Source organism: Haliotis rufescens, unplaced genomic scaffold, assembly GCF_023055435.1.
Source record: "Haliotis rufescens isolate VD_foot unplaced genomic scaffold, xgHalRufe1.0.p SCAF_7, whole genome shotgun sequence".
NCBI classification, from domain to species: domain Eukaryota; kingdom Metazoa; phylum Mollusca; class Gastropoda; order Lepetellida; family Haliotidae; genus Haliotis; species Haliotis rufescens.
Genome location: NW_025964361.1, coordinates 34,357,628 through 34,379,785, shown reverse-complemented (window position 1 = coordinate 34,379,785; position 22,158 = coordinate 34,357,628). Strand labels below are relative to the sequence as shown.

The window sequence follows — 22,158 nt, the reverse complement described above, 5'->3', positions numbered from 1 at the left end:
TGTCACCATGATAAAATAGCAACACTCCTATGGTCTGCATGATCTATAGGCTACAAAGATACTGCATACCACCCGACAACTGTCTCAAAATGTTGTCCTCGTCTCAATTGCCTATTGAACAACACATGATAATAATAATCAATGAAGATAGTGTGTACATTTAAACCGTTATTTGCATGACGGTTATATGCATGACACTAACATTTGGAATGAATTTTATTATTACATTTGTTAGGTGCGTGTGATTTTAGTAACATGCAGTCATGTAGATCTATAACAAATTTGGATTGGCTTGAACCATTAGGGCGATCGCTTCATTAAATTATAGGAGTGCAATTCCGCTTCTTAAAATAGGCTTGTTATGAAACATATATTCAGAAGTAGTCATATTTATTATTGACTGTACTTTGAAACAAAAACGTTTGATTTTGTCAATACCAATGATTTGTTTTGTCCAAAAGCAAGCCAGCCAGCAAGTGGATGAACTGGCCCACTTGGCGTGTTCGCGATAGCTACTAAGGGAGACAACTTCGCGCGGCCAATTTCAAAGCTTAGTCACACATTCATTGGTTGAGTGATGGGACGGACATTCCACATACCCTCCTCGCTCTATCTGTGTACAGACTCACCTGTCTGTCAACAGTTATTGTGTGGATAGTATACTGTAGCGTATTGCGCAATGTATGTGTTGTGACAAGAATTATCAAATTCGATACACATTGCATGTACGTAGATAGAGCGGAATACCGCGACGCCTGGTACAATTATTGCTTGCGTCCTAAATTGATAATGTTGGGTCCAAGTCCAAATTTCTAAAGAAGATGCTATGAATAATGAAGTCAAAACGTTTTGGCGCGATACCGCTAGTTGCACGAGTTTTAAAATATCCTGAAGATATCAGTCAAATATATAATTATTTTTGGTTGAAATCAAATATACAATTTCTTCAAACACGATTCATTATTGATCACGTGTTCATATCAGGGTTTTCTACTTCATTAGCATTTTAAATAAACAAAACAAAACAAATAAAAATGAATCAGATTAAAATGATATAAAAATACAATATAACCAGTCGACCCTAAGATGTACGTCTTTGATGGATCTTTTTTCCACGTGCGCACATGGATCCATATAACACATCAATTGAGCTAAACCATAAAATTAGGATAAACAATTTATTCAGTGTCCCTATGAAAAATTAATTAATGTGTTCCATATATTATGGCGACCCGCCCCAAATCTCATTTCTTATGAATTGATATTGTATTGTATCATATATTGTAATATATTGACCCACTCCGTGTTGTATACGTATTCAGTGATACAATTTATCGTGTGCTTGTTTCACTGAGTGGGTTGAAACAACGTTCTAAGTCCACAATACAGCTCAGAAGTTGTAAATATATGTGTGTGTATGTGTGTGTGTGTGTGTGTGTGTGCGTGTGTGTCATATCACCCTAAATGTTGTCGGCCAAAACAATATGTGTACTTCTCACAGCTACAATGTTGTGACGTATGATAATCTCGTTCAACCGGTGCGATATGAGAATATAGCCCTTGTTCATCCCTATCTAACTTCTAAAAGAGTTGATGGAAGTTTCATAAAACAGTCAACGTGTTATTTATTGTTCCTCATTGTTGTTAAATGGACTTGCCAACTCAATGACCTGTGTTTATAGATGGCGCTGTCGAGCAATGTCAATCTCATGACGTCACACCCAAACACTGCAGAGCGAGGACGAGGGAGGTCACATCTCTGTATTACGTATGTTTTGACAAATTCCTCGCATTTGGAACACATTTGCGCTTGGCGGTTGAGAAAGTAGCTTCGTTTTTCAATGTTTTAAACAACAACCACTTCTCATCACAATGTGTGATTGCAGAAGGAAAGGAACAGCTTTTGAATTTATTCCTGGAACAACCGCCTGCCATCAAATATGGCTACCAAAGACACATCTCATCTTCAAGATGATCATAATGGTTCTGTTGCTATCACCGAAACTTGCTTTGTCGGAAGATTACCACTCGTCGACGACCGATTCGTACTATGAGGCGTTTATAAATATAACGTACAAAATAAAAGCAACGAACGAGACCCGTAATTTTAAGAGTGACAAGGGGAGATTCGGAGTCGCAGTGAAGTCTGCAAGGCTGAAGGTGGAGCCAGAGAGTGGTGTCGTCGTCGTCGTTAAAACAGTTTTAGGCAAAAACGATGGATGTGGTGACTATAATGTGACAATTCCTCAGGTGAAATGGATCGCATTGATTGCCCGTGGAGAATGTTCCTTTTCAAAGAAGATCACCAATGCTATGAAGTATAATGCTTCCGCAGTCGTTGTCTACAACGATAAGAAGGACGAGAAGAGTTTGCATGTCATGGAACATGATGGTAGGTATTATTTTCATTCCATAATTTATGTGTAAACAATATATGTGTCACAACAAGCAGTGGGCCAGTGTCACGTTCACAGTCTGACACATCGTGTCACGTTCACCTCCAATGGCGATAGAGACATTATGTGTTTTTACTTTGAAAATTTTATGTTTGCATCATTGTACATCATTTGACAATATGTTTCTGGGTGTCAGAAAGTATATCACCATAAATTATTTTTGTGTGAACACATCTGACTTCACAGCATGAACAGGTGAAAAGAAAAACACAACAGTTTTATTGAAAACAACAACCAGTGATAAAAGTTTCAGCAAGTTGATTTCAAATGTTATTTTGATAATTATGTGTTTATCATGTTATCAAAAAACTTAAAACAACTTTGTATTCTTATGAATGGCTCACAGGCATACACCTGTATCTCATTAGTTAAGTGTCCAATCTGACATGTGTGAACAGGTAAAAAGAACAACACATCATTTTTACTGAAAACAACAAACGATAGCAAGCTTCAGCACGTTTATTGCAAATGCTATTTTGATTATTATGTGTTGATCATGAATAAAATATGCAGCAATTTCGTATTCTTATGCATAGCTCAAAGACATAGACGTATATATGTGTGTGTGTGTGTGTGTGTGTGTAGTGATGGGTATTGGCCTGTGTGTTGTACTACAATTTATTGCAATAATAATTCCTGTATTGTGAGACGTACCACATTATATTGCATGCATTCTTTCGTGTATAAATTGTTGTTGTTATGAACCAAACACACACACACACACACACACACACACACACACACCCTGCATGTTTTTGGGAACTTTGTATTTTGTTGGATGTTGCTTTGGTCACAAAGCATGCTTAATGGATACATCATATACTGAAAGCTGTTACAAATAGTTTCCCTGTTTCGACCACAGGAAAACGTTGCTAATTTCTCAATTTCCATTTTAGTTGACACAATAGGAAACCCTTCCACAAGATGATATGCATGATTTTGAAAAACACAATGTACCGGTATTTTCCAAACATATTGTGATACGCATTCATTGGTATTTCATATCGTGGTATACCGGTAATATCATGCACCTCTGTCTGTGTTTTTGTGTGTGTGTGTGTGTGTGTGTGTGTGTGTGTCCAATGTACTCTCTGTGTGTCTGCTCATCTGTAAAACACATAGGAACATAGGGATGGAGTGAGAACTATGAGTGAGTGAGTATGGTTTTACACCGCTTTTAGCAATATTCCAGCAATATCACGGTGGGGGGCACTAGAAATGGGCTTCACACATTGTACCCATGTCGGGAATTGAACCCAGGTCTTCGGCGTGACGAGCGAACGCTTTAACCACTGGGCTACCCGACCGCCCCTTTAAATAAGTGAAAATGCCTATTAAAATCTTCTTTTCCTATTTTATGCTGTTACTTCTCCTTTTGCTTGCACATACAATTCTATTGTTTGCTGAAATTTCCTAGAAGTTGACTGAAGCCCATTGCTGGTGTCCCCTGCCGTGATATTGCTGGAATATTGCTAAAAGCGGCGTAAAACCATACTCACTCACTCACTCACTAGAAGTTGACTGATGACAAAGTGGACACACTTTATGGATAACAACCATAACTATACCATTAATGTGGCTTTTCGATATATAGATCCTTATACCGTTGTCTTGCCTCATACCTGTGCATGGATCTATACAAAATGGCATAATAAAAGTACATCAAAGAGGTTGTCATCCATAAATTGTACCTACTTTGTGTTATGTAGTAGTAGATATTAAGTACCCCAGGGTAACCTAAATTCATTGATGTAACATCATTATCACGAAATGTGTTCTAGATTAAAATATTCATTTGAAAATAACAATTACTCATAAAAAACTTGATGCCTTTACCTTTAATCATTTAAATGTTCTGTTTGTGAAACGATAGGGGATTATGATTAATCTATACAGGATTAAAATATGAATAGATACAGTTTAGTGTGTGTCGTGTATCGTATTGTCTGAGAATATTATGGAGGCACTGATGTATTGGTGAATCGTGACATAATGTGTACACTTGAATATATATTTAAAATGTGTGTAAATATGGTAGCAAAGTGTTCATTATGAAAAGGGGGACACGGGTGGCCCAGTCGTCTAAGACCTATGATTGTGGGTTCGAATCCCGGTTCGCCCTGATTATGTTTCTAGGTTTGTCAGCACCATACCCGTGCACGTGGGTTTCACCGAAGTGGTAAACGTCTGAGACCTGCATCACTTCGGGCTTTCCTCCCACATTAAGCTGACACGCCGTGATATAACTGGAATACTGTTAAAAGCGGCGTTAAACCCAACTCACTCACACACTCATTATGATAAGATAGACGACAAGTATCGTGGTTGTGGCAGATGGTATTACAGGGATGGAAATTAATTAAAAACCCAAACAAGCCAACAGAATTTTTTTCTGCTAGCCCTGCAAAAGGTTACTTGTCCCTATGAAATAAGACTTTCAAATTTCTACCTTTAAAGACTTGAAAGGTAGTGCCAAATGCCCAGCAACGCAGTTTGACATGATAATATACAACACATGTTAGTGACAGGCCCTATGAGTCAGTAGAATTATGATTTTATTAGCCTGACATTATTTCTACTGGATTAGGCCTGCAGGCAAGCATTAATTCGTATCCCTGGTATTAGAACCAGTATGTGGTAATCTGTATATTAACTACTTCACGATGTAAGCAGTGTTGACTAATCCTAGAATGGTGGCCCAGTAGCCAAATGAACCAAAGGTTGTCCATCCCTTGGCTCTGTTGATTATGGCTTCTAAAACAACATTCACCTGATAAACATGATGCATGCAGTATTGAAGAATAGTCCTAAGTTGGCTACTGCCTCCATGGCCTAGTGGATAGCATCTGCCCAGCACTCTACATGAGGGGCTAAAACAAGGTCTGCTTGGCACGGAATCTGTGTACTGGTTCTGAGTGGGGAGTCCATGTTAAACTGTGGCATGGTATCTCAGGCGCTAGCACTTTAAAACTGACATCAGTCTGGGCTAGTACAACTACAAGCAGCTGTACATGTACATTGCAATAATTTTGAACGCGAAACCCCATTTCACCTCCCCACCATTAATTGACATGCAATCATTGAACAGCTATACTGTCAACCTAGGATGTCTACATGTATGGAAGTAATATATAAATTTGGATTGATATTTGATATGTAAAATTAATCATGTTTAAAACTTAGCTACTTGCCCTCTTCGGGTCGACATGATCTAACTTAAACAATATTTCCTGCTCTTTCTCCATGAAATGGTATCAAAATGTTTATCCTGTCATATTCCATCTCATTGTTTACTTATGTCAGACTAATTAAACAATCGACTTTGCTGAAGTGTATATTTGCTTACCATTTTCGCTACAACCTGGTGTCATCACCGATTTTCAGATTTTTCACGTTGTTATCCATAAAATGAACAGGTGAAACGATACACCAATATTCCGATGCATCGCGATACTTGACCCACGATACGATATACGATAAACCTGGGCCCATTTATCGATACGCCACGATACGGAACGCAAATCTCAAGTACAGCGTTTCCTCGCTATTGTGCCTTTCGATAAACCGCTAACTTGGTTATAGCGCGCGTTAACACATGGCCCCAAAAAACATACTTACATTTTTAATAAGCTCAGGTTTTACACTAACAGATGTTTTTCCCCATCTCAAAAAACATTATCAGCTGATCACCGCAAGCACATAACACCGGAAATACCAGTCAGCAAATCCGAACTGAAGTACTCAATTCAATACCATTATTATACTATCTTGCTATTAAAACATGTTCGTATTATATCTGGACTAGTGTTTGTAATATATTTTATTAATTTCATTCATAATTTCATTTAATATTGTTTTCATTAAGTTAGGTGAAATCATGTGTGAAGCGATACAGCAACCACGGTCAGATTACTGCTTTTGACGCATTGAAACAAACTTTAGTCCGTAAAGAATGGATACATATATTAAAAATGCCATACTTTGACTCGTTAAAAGTCATATTTGTGGCAATTTGGCCAAATTGTTCCATACGTAAAAATATTCTGCAATAGCAATCACCAGTATCAAGTGCTACACTTGTGGTTCTTAAAATTTTAAATATATATATATATATATATATATAAAGTAAAAGCTGCAACTAAAGTAACATGATATTGGAATATATTATTCCTGATAAAACAATACTTTTAGTTACAATTTCTTCGACCATTGAATCAAAATTCTTTGAAGTTGTATCACTGGTGGAATACATTAATTATTGCTGGTGTTTGAACTTTGAATTGTTTTGAAGGAAAGTTAGAGAAAGTTCCACTTTGAAGCTTAACAATGTCAGTAGTCTTGTTATTATAAAATAATTTTGACTGTTCCAAAATTATGAAAGTTTCAATCTTGACATGCTTTAAGTCTTGTTTTTTTATCTTTGTGTATCGAGATACATATCGTATCGTGACCAGAATATCGAGATGCGTATCGTATCGTGACCTGCCTGTATCGTTGCAGCCCTAATAAAATGTGTCATGTGCTCATGCTCTTCCAACTAATTGCCTATCAAACTATGATTGTTTCCTAAAACGTTTCATAGCCTCACATTTAACCCCCAACAAGCACCCCACCCCCGTTGAAGTATCTCCAGTATGGTTATTATACAATTGAGCATTCTTCCATGAATTGGGGCGGTCGGGTAGCCTAGTGGTTAAAGTGTTGGCTCGTCACGCCGAAGACCCGGGTTCGATTCCCAACATGGGTACAATGTGTGAAGCCCATTTCTGGTGCCCCCCACCGTGATATTGCTGGAATATTGCTAAAAGCGGCGTAAAACCATACTCACTCACTCTTGCATGAATTTGGAAAATCCTCAATTTTGATTGGTCAAATAGAGATGTCAAATCACAATAAACTATATTTCATTGAAACAGCCAATTTGATGGCGGTATCACAGAGGAAGCTCAATATGTTCAGAATAGTATTTCTTTACAGTAAATGTCGGTTGGCATATTTACATAGTTACATGCTGTTACTACACTATTCAAAGGATGTGTGGCAATTAGGGCTGCAACGAATACACTATGAGGCGAATAGGATTGGTATCATGAATATAGGGATATGAATATTAATTCACGAATACAATAATAAGTCAGCAGCTGATGTATTATTTGTTATTTTCAGTGAAGCAATAACAACATAAATTATTTGACATGTTTTGTTAATTATTAATATATACTAATACATTTATTTGCTGCACTTATCCAGGTACTAGTATCTGCTCAAAAAGCGACAATGCCCAGTTACCACAATACTGTCAAAGTAAATAGTATAAGAGTGTTGTCTTTTGAAGAAATCTATGCATGTAATATGTTCTTATGGGTATTTTTATGTACATGCACATGCTTGCATATTCATAAATATTCGATTCTAGTGGCCACGGATAGCGAATTCAATTCATGAATGGATACGGTTCGATTCACCGAATACACAAGTGAATCGTAACAGCCCTAGTGGCAATATATATCGTGCAGAAAACACGATAGAAATCTGAAAAGAGAATGTATTTCAAGTTTGGGGACAACAGAGAGCTTGCTATTTGGCGTTTTTCTATATACGACTGTGGCGTCATATCTTTTGCGTCACAATGAGCGATATGAGCCCAATAATAGTGACATTGGGGGTAGAATAAAACCCCCGATACAAGGCTTGCTTAGTTTTCTTTAGGGGTGCCCACCTCATGTTAGTTTAGCTTTCTGTACAGTCATAAGTTCGACTGAAAAATTACAGTGTTAACAAATAGCTTGATCATTTAGAGAGCCATTTTTTGTTTAAAGGTTGTTGTTGGTGTGTGTTCGGTTCCGAATTCAATGTAGGGCAGTTAAACCTACAGGTAACCTACCTCCACCTTGAAAACACAGCATGTTTATCACCTAACCTACCTTTACCTTGAAAACACAGTATGTTTATCACCTAACCTACCTCTACCTTGAAAACACAGTATGTTTATCACCAAACCTACCTTTACCTTGAAAACACAGTATGTTTATCTCCTAACCTACCTCTAGCTTGAAAACACAGTATGTTTATCTCCTAACCTACCTCTACCTTGAAAACACAGCATGTTTATCTCCTAACCTACCTCTACCTTGAAAACACAGTATGTTTATCTCCTAACCTACCTCTACCTTGAAAACACAGTATGTTTATCACCTAACCTACCTCTACCTTGAAAACACAGTATGTTTATCACCAAACCTACCTTTACCTTGAAAACACAGTATGTTTATCTCCTAACCTACCTCTACCTTGAAAACACAGTATGTTTATCTCCTAACCTACCTCTACCTTGAAAACACAGCATGTTTATCTCCTAACCTACCTCTACCTTGAAAACACAGCATGTTTATCTCCTAACCTACCTCTACCTTGAAAACACAGCATGTTTATCTCCTAACCTACCTCTTCCTTGAAAACACAGTATGTTTATCTCCTAACCTACCTCTAGCTTGAAAACACAGTATGTTTATCTCCTAACCTACCTTTACCTTGAAAACACAGTATATTTATCTCTTAACCTACCTCTACCTTGAAAACACAGTATGTTTATCTCCTAACCTACCTCTACCTTGAAAACACAGCATGTTTATCTCCTAACCTACCTCTACCTTTAAAACACAGCATGTTTATCTCCTAACCTACCTCTAGCTTGAAAACACAGTATGTTTATCTCCTAACCTACCTCTAGCTTGAAAACACAGTATGTTTATCTCCTAACCTACCTCTAGCTTGAAAACACAGTATGTTTATCACCTAACCTACCTCTAGCTTGAAAACACAGTATGTTTATCTCCTAACCCACCTCTACCTTGAAAACACAGTATGTTTATCTCCTAACCTACCTCTACCTTGAAAACACAGTATGTTTATCTCCTAACCTACCTCTAGCTTGAAAACACAGTATGTTTATCTCCTAACCTACCTCTAGCTTGAAAACACAGTATGTTTATCTCCTAACCTACCTCTAGCTTGAAAACACAGTATGTTTATCTCCTAACCTACCTCTACCTTGAAAACACAGTATATTTATCTCCTAACCTACCTCTACCTTGAAAACACAGCATGTTTATCTCCTAACCTACCTCTACCTTGAAAACACAGTATGTTTATCTCCTAACCTACCTCTACCTTGAAAACACAGTATGTTTATCTCCTAACCTACCTCTAGCTTGAAAACACAGTATGTTTATCTCCTAACCTACCTCTAGCTTGAAAACACAGTATGTTTATCTCCTAACCTACCTCTACCTTGAAAACACAGTATGTTTATCTCCTAACCTACCTCTACCTTGAAAACACAGTATGTTTATCTCCTAACCTACCTCTAGCTTGAAAACACAGTATGTTTATCACCTAACCTACCTTTACCTTGAAAACACAGTATATTATCTCCTAACCTACCTCTACCTTGAAAACACAGTATGTTTATCTCCTAATCTACCTTTACCTTGAAAACACAGTATGTTTATCTCCTAACCTACCTCTACCTTGAAAACACAGTAGGTTTTTCTCCTAATTATGTGATAAATAATTTTGATTTTCCTTGTGTACATATGCACCGGTAAACATTTCAGAAACCCAATCGTAGCCATTTCAGCTTGTGTACCCGGATATCTTTTCCCATCTACTGATCAAATGCAAATTACCTTTCCATAAACCCTACAGCAGAGAATAATCCACAAATACTACATCTCACTTATTGCAACTGACACATGTTTATCACTCTGAGCATATGCCACATCTGACACATTTAGGTCAGCACATGAACAGAAGAAAATTAGCAGTTACCTTACATGCCTGAAACAGTATTTAAAAAATGTCAACCCATAGGTTTAAGATACTCAGTAGAATGGATCCAAGGGAGTAAAATATGTTGAATACCTAAAGAAAACTATGAAATACCCAATGGGAAGGATGATTCATGTATGTAAGTAAGTACTTAATGACAAAAAGGCTTTATAAGTAATAATGTTGAACGTGACGTTGTGTCTCTTTCTACCTCACTTTAATGGCTTAAAAATATACAGTAAACTGCGGTTATGATGAACTCAAAGGGACCACTAATGTAAGTGCGTTGTGACCGCAGACGTTTTGATAGGCTCATTGGTGACACATGAGCAGCTCAGAGAATAAAAGTTTGTTATTATCAAAACTGTTGTTGACAGAGTACACACGGGATCACAAAATCAGAGTTCGCTATATCCATTGTTTCATGTGTTCGGTATATCCATTAATTTTATATGATAAGATATACAGCAAATGGCCTGGACCAGTAAAACAGTTCGTTATATCCGTCAATTTGTTATAAGCGTGTTCATTATAAACAAAGTTTACTGTATATGGAACTCTGAAATAATGGTCGCCACAATTTTCTCTATTGGTGGTTGCTTCCTTTAGGCACGGGGGCGGTCGAGTAGCCTAGTGGTAAAAGCGTTCGCTCTTCACGCCGAAGACCCGGGTTCGATTCCCGACATGGGTACAATGTGTGAAGCCCATTTCTAGTGTCCCCCGTCGTGATATTGCTGGAATATTGCTAAAAGCGGCGTAAAATCAAACTCACTCACTCCTTTAGGCACGCCAGAAACCTCTGATTGTGGGTTTGAATCCCTAATTATGTTTCTAGGTTCGTTGGTTTCACCAAAGTTGTAAATGTCAGAGACCTGCATCACTTTTCATGAGGACTTTTCTCCCTCATTTCGCTAACAGATATAACTGGAATACTGTTCAAAGTGGTGTAAAAATCCAACTCACTCACTCACTGAAGTAATAGTAAAATAGCAACACACTTTGATTATGATGATGATGATGATGATGATGTTTGTTGTTTAAAGCCACACACATAGCAATATTCCAGCTATATGACAGCGGTCTGTAAATAATCGAGTGCGGACTAGATAATCCAGTGATTGACAGCATGAGCATCGATCCACACAGTTGGGATACAATGACATCCATCAACCCGATTCCTTTAGTCACCTCTTACGACAAGCATAGTCGCCTTTTATGGCAAGCATTGGTTGCTGAAGACCTATTCTACCCCTGATCTTCATGGGTCCAACACACTTGGAGAAAACAGGTTGTCTGTAATGGGGATTCCAAAATAACATGATTAAAGTAATTCATTCTGATCAACTGCTTATGCAAATTATGTAACAAAGAGTTTTTCAGAACTACAAGAAGCTCTGATTGGTTCCGTGACATAGGAGGGCTTGATTGAGCTGTATGAAACATGCACCTGTGCAACTCATTGAATATAGGCCACTTCATATTTATGTCCACATTGTATATACATGTCTACAAGTTTGTGTCTGACTAACCCTTACTTGTCCCATCTTCGCGAGGCAAAGGAGTTAACCGACTATATAAGCCCAGTATCCATCCTTGCAGAACAAGGCTGGACCTCGTTAATCAACGTGTTTTGTCAAATTTTTGTCATGCCGTCTTGGGCTTGATGTCATCAAACTGTGGGTACTTCAAGATTATGTACACATGTTCCTATTAGATTTTACAGCAATACATCATTAATTTGTGTGACGCTGGTAGCAGACCAGCCTATGTTTCAACAAAAATTAATTTATGGGACCAGGGTGCAACCTGGTTTTGTTAGGTGCAACTAGGTTTTCAGGTAAACATGCAGAAGGTGCAAGTTAAATCAAGTTCCTAGCCGTAGATCTCATTGGCTGTTCTGTATTCGTAATGAAAGGTTTTACATAGCATTTACCCTTCAATGAAATCAGTAAGCATTCTAGCTCAGTGTGAGCTAAAGCATAAAAACTTTGCTGCCACATTGAAATCAATAACTAGAAAGGATGAGTATTGCATGGATATTTTGTTACAGGACAACGATCAATCAGTGGTCATGAAATAGAAATTGATTTTTGCTACTTTCAATCTTTTTCCCAAAACTATTAATCCTGCAGCTTGTGGGGATTCGAAGTAGAATAGACCCAAGCAATTCTTGTCATACCTGGAACATCAGTAATTTTGTAGGGTGGTCTGTTCATTTTGGTCATGGCTCTAAACTTCATGTTTAATAGATTTTAGTGGCCTATCATTTCTTGAGCTTACTAGACCGAACAGAATTTTACTAGACATGGGCTTCGCCTAGTTACATATATCGCATACTGGTTGCATGGTGAGACTCAGTGATTATAGTCCTTGGTACTTGAAATAGAACCACGAAATATTACGATGATTAATTAACGAAGATACCGTATTCGTATTCCAGGGCGCTCTCAAAATTAGAAATAGGGGTCTCTTATTAGAATATAATTTTAGTGGCGTTGAAAGATCGTAAATTTCGTGGTTTATGCTGACAGCCTGAAATGATACAAAATAAAAGTCTGTGCGTATTATGCACGACAGATATATATTTTCCAGAATTTAATTGCCCGTAATTAAGGGTGCTTATAACACACAAGTGCATGTGATACATGAATAAATAAGTCTTGTGTATATGGATCAATCAGAAGGGTGCTAATTGGGATTGTTCACTAGCCAATATATCAGCAAATATCGGCGTGGACGCTTATTAGAGCAGGGTGCTTATTACTTAGAATATGGTAACTACATGTGTGCGAATACTTAGTGAGAACAAGCCATTCTGCTGATAACAAATATTATCTATAGTAATGACAAAAATTGCAAAGTGCGCTTTTCCAGAAGTATCCATTTTACTGGCGATAATCATGATTGTTGAGTTTTAACCACATAGTCACAATATGGGTAAGCTTCGACAATCATCACGAAACGGTAAGGTCAAGATACGTATCGTAATATGCATATGTACATCAAATTGTGTTAAAACTGCTTGGCTATAAATATTTCAAAACAGCTTCAAAAGGAAAAGATAGCTGTAGACTCAATTACAACACATTTTGTGATATTTTACTGACAAAAGCGCTCAGGGGTCATTGAACGAGTAGTAAGAAATTTATATCAGCAAGTGTATTGTCTTATATGGGTACAGAAAAAAAACGTATCATGTTTCGTTTCGTCATATGAAAACTCCATAGTGCACTGTGCACAAATGTATCATATCACCCCTAGTAGGGCTGGGACGGGTAACTCGGGTACTCGGGTCGGGTGGGTACTGAGTAGGACCCGGGTACCCACAGGACTACCCGGAACCGTGGTTAGTCACGTGATATATTGTTTAATGACAAAAGTATCTAAAACCCTATGTTTAAACTACAAGTCACTAATGTTCGCAGTTCTTCCTGACTACTACGCCCATTCCTTCTGACTTTCATATGTTTGAATAAATATAAAACTTCAGTCAACTTCAGTGTATACACCAGATCGTTTCATACATGTATCTAGACACATTTTACCAGAGCTACGGTCAAATTTTCCCAATCGGACAGTTAGTACCTATCTCTTGAGACCTACAGCGGGTACCTGGGTAGGGTCGGGTAATAGGGGGATGGGTAGCCGGGTAGTAAATTTGGATTCGTCCCAGCCCAAACCCCTAGAGACTGGCAGCCCCAGCAAGCTTGATGCACACCCTTGTAAAAACATGGTTTACCTACAGGTTATATTTCATTGTGAATGGCAATATGTCTGTGATGAATTCAGCATTGTTTCATGTTCAGACAAGGGACACTTCACAATATGCCCCTGTGAAGATCCTGGTTAGAATTGGTCTTCAGCAACCCATGCTTGTCGTAAGAGGCGACTAACAGGATTGGGCGGTCAAGCTTGCTGACTTTGTTGATGCATGTCACTTTCCCTTCTGGGTGTATTCTAAATACCAAAAAGGGGAACCTGCTTTAACACTGACTCTCAACATTCGCTTGCAGTAGGGGAAATAACAACTCAAAACGAGGCAATTTTGCATGATCAAAGATTTTAAATAAACTTTTAATCTGGGTAAATATTTGTGCAAATCTATTTCGTGTTGAAAATGTGAAACTGCCACTCTTGTCATTATGAGATCAGGTTTCCAATTACTATTTACGATTCTGATTGATGATATGCAAATAAGATGCATTTATTGCTAAGATGTGTTTATTTTATTGCTAAGATGTGTTTACTTTATTGCTAAGATGTGTTAATTTTATTGCTAAGATGTGTTTATTTTATTGATAAGATGTATTTATTTTATTGCTAAGATGTGTTTATTGCTATTGCTTGTGTATGTGGTATTGGAAATGCCCTTAGATTTATGACCTGTCATTGAAATGACATTGGACACAAAAAACACATGTTTTCTATTGTGCTGTAGGTCACATTCATTTTTCATTGATTGACCTAGAAAGTAACAGTCCATTTTCTCCTCTGAAAATCATTCGGTCTCTGTTGTAAGTTGTTTCATTATTGACTTAATATCAATTAAAACACCATAATAGTAAATCAAAAGTTGTTCTTTTTTTCTGTAGATTATTTAAAATAAAAATGAAATATTTTGAATATTACTTCAATAGAACATGATCATAAGTCCTGAAGGTTGACCTCTGACCTACATGTTGGACAAATCGTGAAGATCCGAGGTAGAATAATAGGACTTCAGTAACCCATGCTTGCTGTAAAAGGCGACTATGCTTGTCATGATTGTCGGGATCAAGTGGTCAGGCGCGCTGATTTGGTTGATGCATGTCATCAAATCCCAATTGCGTGGATCAATGGTCATGATGTCAATCACTAGATTGTCTGGTCCAGACTCTATCATTTACAGACTGCCGTCATATAGGTATTGCTGAGTGTGGCGTTAAGGAACAAACAAACAAACAAAACAAATCTCCCTGCCTCAATATGTAATACATGTATTATACTGCTATATTAACTCAGAATATAAGCATGATAAGAAAAGCTGTGAAAAGTATTAATTATTTATGATGACATAATTGTAACAAATATACCTGATGGCAAAAAATATTCAATGTAATAAAAACATATATAATTAATGTAGGTTATGATATCAATATGACAGAAGAAAGCACGCAAACAGCCGCTATTCTCATAATAATAATTCTCATGATAATGATATGATCTGTCTACTCCATGTATCCATGCATATTGGTTTTACCATGTGCTGCCAGATGGCCTCTGTGGTCTGGTGGATAGAGCGTCTGCCTAGAGAGCTGAAGGTCAGTGGTTCAATCCCCGGTCATACCAAAAGACGTCAAAAGATGATACTTTTTGTTACCCTGCCTGGCGCTTGGCATTAAGGGGATAGAACAAGGACTTGTCAGCTCAGAGTCTTCTGTTTCTGAGTGGGATATACATATTAAACAGCATCATGGTATCTGTTTAAAACGTCTCTCGCTCTATTAGCCTGGGCTAGTACAAGAAGCTACACACGCAGGCATGCACACACATGTGCATACACGATGGTGCAATAAACATTGCGCATTGTTAAACTCTATTTCACTTCAAATACATGTTGATGACAGGCTGGTCACATGACACCCTTGACCCCAACTAGTACAATGACACTGTATATTGTGAATCCTCTGAGATCCTTCACCTGGTGAGACCTCCTCTGTGGTCTAATGGTAGAGCGTCCGCCCGGAGAGCGGAAGGTCCGGGGTACGATCCCCAGCCGCGTCACACCAAAAGACGTTAAAAGATGGTATTTGTTGTTACCCTGTCTGGCGCTCGGCATTAAGGGGCTAAAACAAGGACTGGTCGGCTCGGAGTCAGTATGCTGTGACTGAGTGGGGTATTCATGTTAAACTGCGGCATGGTATCTCAGCGTGCTAGCACTATAAAATCGGCATCAGTCCGAACTAGAACAAGCAGCCACACACACACATACACGTGCATGCACGTCGATATAAGTGCAATAATCTTGGACGCGACGTTAAACCCCATTTGACCTCACCTCACCTTCACCTGGTGTAAACTCTATGACATTTTCCTTGCTTGAAACTCAACTTAAAGATGGAGAGAATGTGAACATGATGAACATGGGGAAGAAAGTTGGACATGGGGGTCAGTCTGATTCTTAACTTTGATTGTAATTCTTCACAGAATAGACATATAACATAAATCATTTTGCATGCATTGAATTGTTTTTTTATCATTCTGACAGCCTGTTTGAAACCCATGGACCCACAGTTAAATATTGTGCATCCACTGTATTCAGTCTCAATTTTTATATAGGTCACGCTTGGTTTTGTTGAAATACTGGTTCAAACCTGTGATTGTAAACACATCTCATTGTAACTGTAAGCATGACCGGGATGACTCAGGACCAGATGTGCATTAGCATGAATAGCTGAAATGACATTGGATCCATGTAGTCGTAACAAATAATGTAAAATAATAGTTGTAGTAAATTTTCGTTCTCAGCTCCTTGGGGAGTATACCAAGATGGTATTGATGTAGTGAGAATGAGTGTGATAATTGTAATGTGATATGTACAGTTATCACATGGCTGATTGTAAACATGATAAAGTGACCTCTCTGGTCAGAACCTGCAAAACCAAATGCTTGGGTCACCTGCACCTTCAGATCTACACACCCCAGAGTAACCATTAGAGAACGGTTCTTAAATTTCTACAGGCACAGCCATGTGACATGACACTGCTGTATGCCCGTGAACATCCTCATTAGAATTATAGGTCTTCAGCACCCATGCTTACCATAAGAAGCGACTATGCATGTCACAATAGGTGACTAATGGGATCAGGTGGTCAGACTCGCTGTGTTGGTTGATGCATGTCTGTGTAGATCGATGTTCATGATGTCAGTCACTGGATTGTCCACACTTAATTATTTACAGACTGCCATCATGTAGGTGGAATATTGCTGAGTGCGGCAAACAAACCTTGTTGACCCTACTGTAGACAGTCATAACATTACCTTGCTGCACACAGGTGTGCCCTCTCCCTGTAGACCCTCGTGTAGACAGTCACATGACATTACCTTGCTGCACACAGGTGTGCCCTCTCCCTGTAGACCCTCATGTAGACAGTCACATGACATTACCTTGCTGCACACAGGTGTGCCCTCTCCCTGAAGACCCTCATGTAGACTGACACATAACATAACCTTGCTGCACACAGGTGTGCCCTCTCCCTGTAGACCCTCGTGTAGACAGTCACATGACATTACCTTGCTGCACACAGGTGTGCCCTCTCCCTGAAGATCCTCATGTAGACTGACACATAACATTACCTTGCTGCACACAGGTGTGCCCTCTCCCTGAAGATCCTCATGTAGACTGACACATAACATTACCTTGCTGCACACAGGTGTGCCCTCTCCCTGTAGACCCTCGTGTAGACTGTCACGTGACATTACCTTGCTGCATACAGGTGTGCCCTCTCCCTGTAGACCCTCGTGTAGACAATCAAATGACATTACCTTGCTGCACACAGGTGTACCCCTCCCTGTAGACCCTCGTGTAGACAATCAAATGACATCACCTTGCTGCACACAGGTGTGCCCTCTCCCTGTAGACCCTCGTGAAGACAATCAAATGACATCACCTTGCTGCACACAGGTGTGCCCTCTCCCTGTAGACCCTCGTGAAGACAATCACATGACATTAACTTGCTGCACACAGGTGTGCCCTCTCCCTGTATACCCTCGTGTAGACAATCACATGACATTACCTTGCTGCACACAGGTGTGCCCACTCCCTGTAGACCCTCGTGTAGACAGTCACATGACATTACCTTGCTGCACACAGGTGTGCCCTCTCCCTGTAGACCCTCGTGTAGACTGTCACGTGACATTACCTTGCTGCATACAGGTGTGCCCTCTCCCTGTAGACCCTCGTGTAGACAATCAAATGACATTACCTTGCTGCATACAGGTGTGCCCTCTCCCTGTAGACCCTCGTGTAGACTGACACGTGACATTAACTTGCTGCACACAGGTGTGGAGAAGCGTTAGAATTAAAACACACATAGTTTCACATTAGCATAATGAAATCCTATAGTTTTATATATGACTCATACAGTATTGCACTAGATGGTGTGTATTAGATTACAGTGACGACATTGCAGGAACCTTTATGTCTAGCCACAGTATGAACATTATGAACAACTTTGCATATGTTCTTTTTGTTTGTTGGTTACACATGGCTCGGGCTTGCAATTATCAGCCTATTACATCCCCGGCCATGCATTACCAAATGACATTAAAATATGGTACATGTTTTCCTGCCTGGCATTCAGCATTCCGGGACAGGTCGGCTCAGAGTCAGGGTATCCATGTTAGTGGCATCTCAGTGGACTCCCACTATAAAACCGGCATTAGTCCAAACTATTTCAAGCAGGCATGCACACATGCATGCCACTATGCTTTTGCAATAAGCGTGAGTTCTACGTTAAACTTCGTTAACCTCATACCAAAACTGTTGTTTTCCTGAAAATATCCAGGGACGAGGCTTGGCGAAAATAGCAGTCTAATGGCAGTTTAGTATCAAGTCCCCCCACACCTTGTTTGTGTCTCTAATTCAGATGTATCATGAATCATGCAGTTCACAATTGGCCTAATTCCTCAGTGGCAATGTTTCAGTCTTTGTTAGGCTAAAAATTATCAGCTCTTTAAATATTTGGACAGTGGGGTAACTTAGTGGTTGAAGTGTTGCTTATCACACCAATGAACCTGTGAAGATCCGGGTTTTCACCAACCCATTGTTACTGTAAGAGGCAACTATGCTTGTCGTAAGAGGCGACTAACGGGATCAGGCTGGTTGATGCATGTCATTGTATCTTAATTGTGTTGACCGATCCCCATGATGTCAATCACTGAATTATCTGGTCCAGAAATTGTTTTAACACATCATATTGGTGGAACATTGCCGAGTGCGGCTTTAACCAACATACAAACAAATGTCACACCAATGGCCTGGGTTTGATTCCCAACAATTTACATGGGTACATTATTTGAAACCTATTTCTAGTGTCCCTCACTATGATAGTTCTGTAATATTGCCGAATATGATGTATAACTTCTGATTAATGTTTTAATGTAAAGTTTATACGATCTACAGCTTTTCCATTGTACGAGAGGTTGGTCACATGACCGGGAAACGTAAGGTCATTAGTGTATGAACCAGGGGTCCGGAAACCGTCATATGCGCCGGACATGTCCGATTGGGAATCTCAAATGTCCGTTTTAAAATATTGCTTACCGGACATTTTAAAAAGTATTGTCCGGACATTCTTAAATTTTGACCGGACATGATCAACAGTTAGGACTGAGCAGTTTCTGTCTGCAGTTGCAACACAATGAAGATTAACTACCCTGACAAGCTTTGTTTGTTTTGATTGCTGTAAATACATCGTACCTACATGATAGTCCAATCGGTCAATCACTGTTATAGGCAATAAACTGAGTTGACACTGATTAATCGAGGATTAATTACTGAGAACATCTTGTTAATTTGAGTGAAAAGTGTTTACAACTGTACATTAATACCTTGCATCATCGATGTACCTCATTATCCTCACAATGCTATGATATGTAACCTCAGACAAGAAGCGAAAGCGTGACGACAGCCAGTCGACCGATGCAGATCAGTCGAGCGGATCTGCCAAACCCTCAAAGTCTGGACGATCATTTTGTAAGTCGTGGCTAACGGCTTTCACTTGGTTGACATACAATGAGGATTTGCAGATTTTATTTTTTTCAGTAGCTAGTCGTATATTGAATCTTGATTGACCGCCATTTTGCTTTCTCGGACGATCGATATCCAATTTTTTTATGGTCAATAATTAAGTACAGATGAAAAAAGTATTCAAATAACTATTGCTATCAACGATATTTTAGTATTTGTGATTAAATTATCTGTCTTGTTTTTAAAAAAATCTTTAGTTTAAAAAAAACCTTTTCCCGTGAGGTCACGTGATAACCAAATATGGGATAATAGTCTCGATCCAAATGTTACAACGCGTACACTTGAGCAGACTCATGAATATAACTCATGAATATTAATTAGACCGTTCACTACGTTAATAGATCGTTATTATGACAGAAACAAACGTATGTTTTCCATGTAAATCTAAAATGATATTATTTGTTATTAATTGTCCGTTGAATTAAACAATTTAAATTGAAACAATTCATAATTCATCATATTATGAATACGTAAACTTGTAATGTGTGTGAAAAGTCGTACTAAAATACGCTATTTGAAGGGGGCGTGGCCTAGATGTAAATGTCCGATTGGGATTTTAAATTTTCCGGACCCCTGGTATGAACGACACATTTTGATGTTCATACGTTTTTCACGAGACTGTATTCTTTCAGTGACATACTACTTCCACATTCCTGGAGAAGCATTGTTACTCATCATTGGACCCTTTAATCTTGAACTTAGCATTTTAGCATACGTAAGGATAAGTCAGAGAGTTTAATTCCATGCCCATTCAAGGATATCCTTGAATTTCTGATGTCCCCCACCGTGATATTGCTGGAATGTTGTTAAAAGCAGGGTAAAACCATACTCACTCACTCACTCACTCACTCACTCACTCACTCACTCACTCACTTTAGTGCACACACTCCTGTAGCCAAACACAATACATTATTGTTGGCATATGAATGATAATAAGCCTTGGTTGACCAAACTTAATTCATCACATCTGAACCCTTGGTGACATCTTTGGAAAGTTAGAAGAACTAAATGAAAATAAAACGTCAGCTTGGAACCTGCCATGAAGCAACCATGGTTTTAGGTTCTGTTTATGAATACTTTGTAAACTGAATGTGACATAAGTATATGGTATTCACTGTGCATTCTTGTGTTTCAGTTGAAGGGGCCATCGCCATTTCAATTCCATACAGCGAGGGTAATACAATAGCTGGCTTCCTTGACACGGCTTACAATGTGACCATGCAAATCACTGTCGGTGCAAAGACAAGCAGGGACAGCAGCACTGATAAGAACCCAAGCAAGACTTCAGTAGTATTTGTATCTGTCTCTTTTATTGTGCTGATGATTATCTCCCTTGCGTGGCTCGTCTTCTACTATATCCAGCGGTTCCGCTATGCTCATGCAAAGGAACGACTTGCAGTAAGTTTTGAATGATTTCTTTTGAACATTTCAATCATCCTTGGTTATCTAATGTATTATATCTGCATTCTATACAATACAACATTTGCTGAGGACCACCCCTTTAACTAAAGATGACTATTTTGATCCTTAGTAAATGTTGAGTAGTATATCATGGTTAATACTCTCGACCCATTCGCTGTCAACTGTCTTTTAACATGTTTTAAAGCCTGATTCAAATGATGTGGTGTCCAATCAAATTACACTCATGACTGAGAAGGATTCCGTGCAGAGTTAGGAGAGAGATTGAGATAGTGACGTTACTTGTTGTGGACACTACATTATGTTGTAGAGGTATATCCACAAAAAATTACGTTATTTGAGCAGAGGTTTTAGCTGTGGCAAAATTCATTCATGAATGTACTACCTTGGGAAGGATGCCCCTTACTATGCCACCATAAAGAGTTAACGTGTGCCAGGGAAGCTTTGAAGATGATCTCCTTCTTGAAAGGTCGGTGAGGGTCGCAACACCAGAATGATTCCGAGGATCAATAATATCGTGATAACAGACTGTCGAATGAGTGAGTCATTTTGCTAGTTTGGTAGGCATTTCCCACGAGAAAGTATATCCCATGATCCCAGATACTTTGGTATAAAGAAAGTATCAGCTCAATGAGTTCCAAATGCGAGTGAAATCCGATCAAA

The 22,158-nt window shown here is 38.8% G+C and overlaps 1 protein-coding gene across 1 annotated transcript in view; it reads left to right on the top strand.

The window, feature by feature from the left end:
• The first annotated feature begins 1,723 nt into the window (after positions 1-1,723).
• Positions 1,724-22,158, top strand: part of LOC124118282 (RING finger protein 150-like) — a 34,501-nt gene continuing 14,066 nt past the window's right edge. The window contains exons 1-2 of the mRNA XM_046480391.2: positions 1,724-2,392; positions 21,212-21,474. Coding sequence (XP_046336347.1) covers positions 1,873-2,392; positions 21,212-21,474 — 783 coding nt within the window. The 5' untranslated portion in view covers positions 1,724-1,872. The remainder of the gene's footprint in view (positions 2,393-21,211; positions 21,475-22,158) is intronic.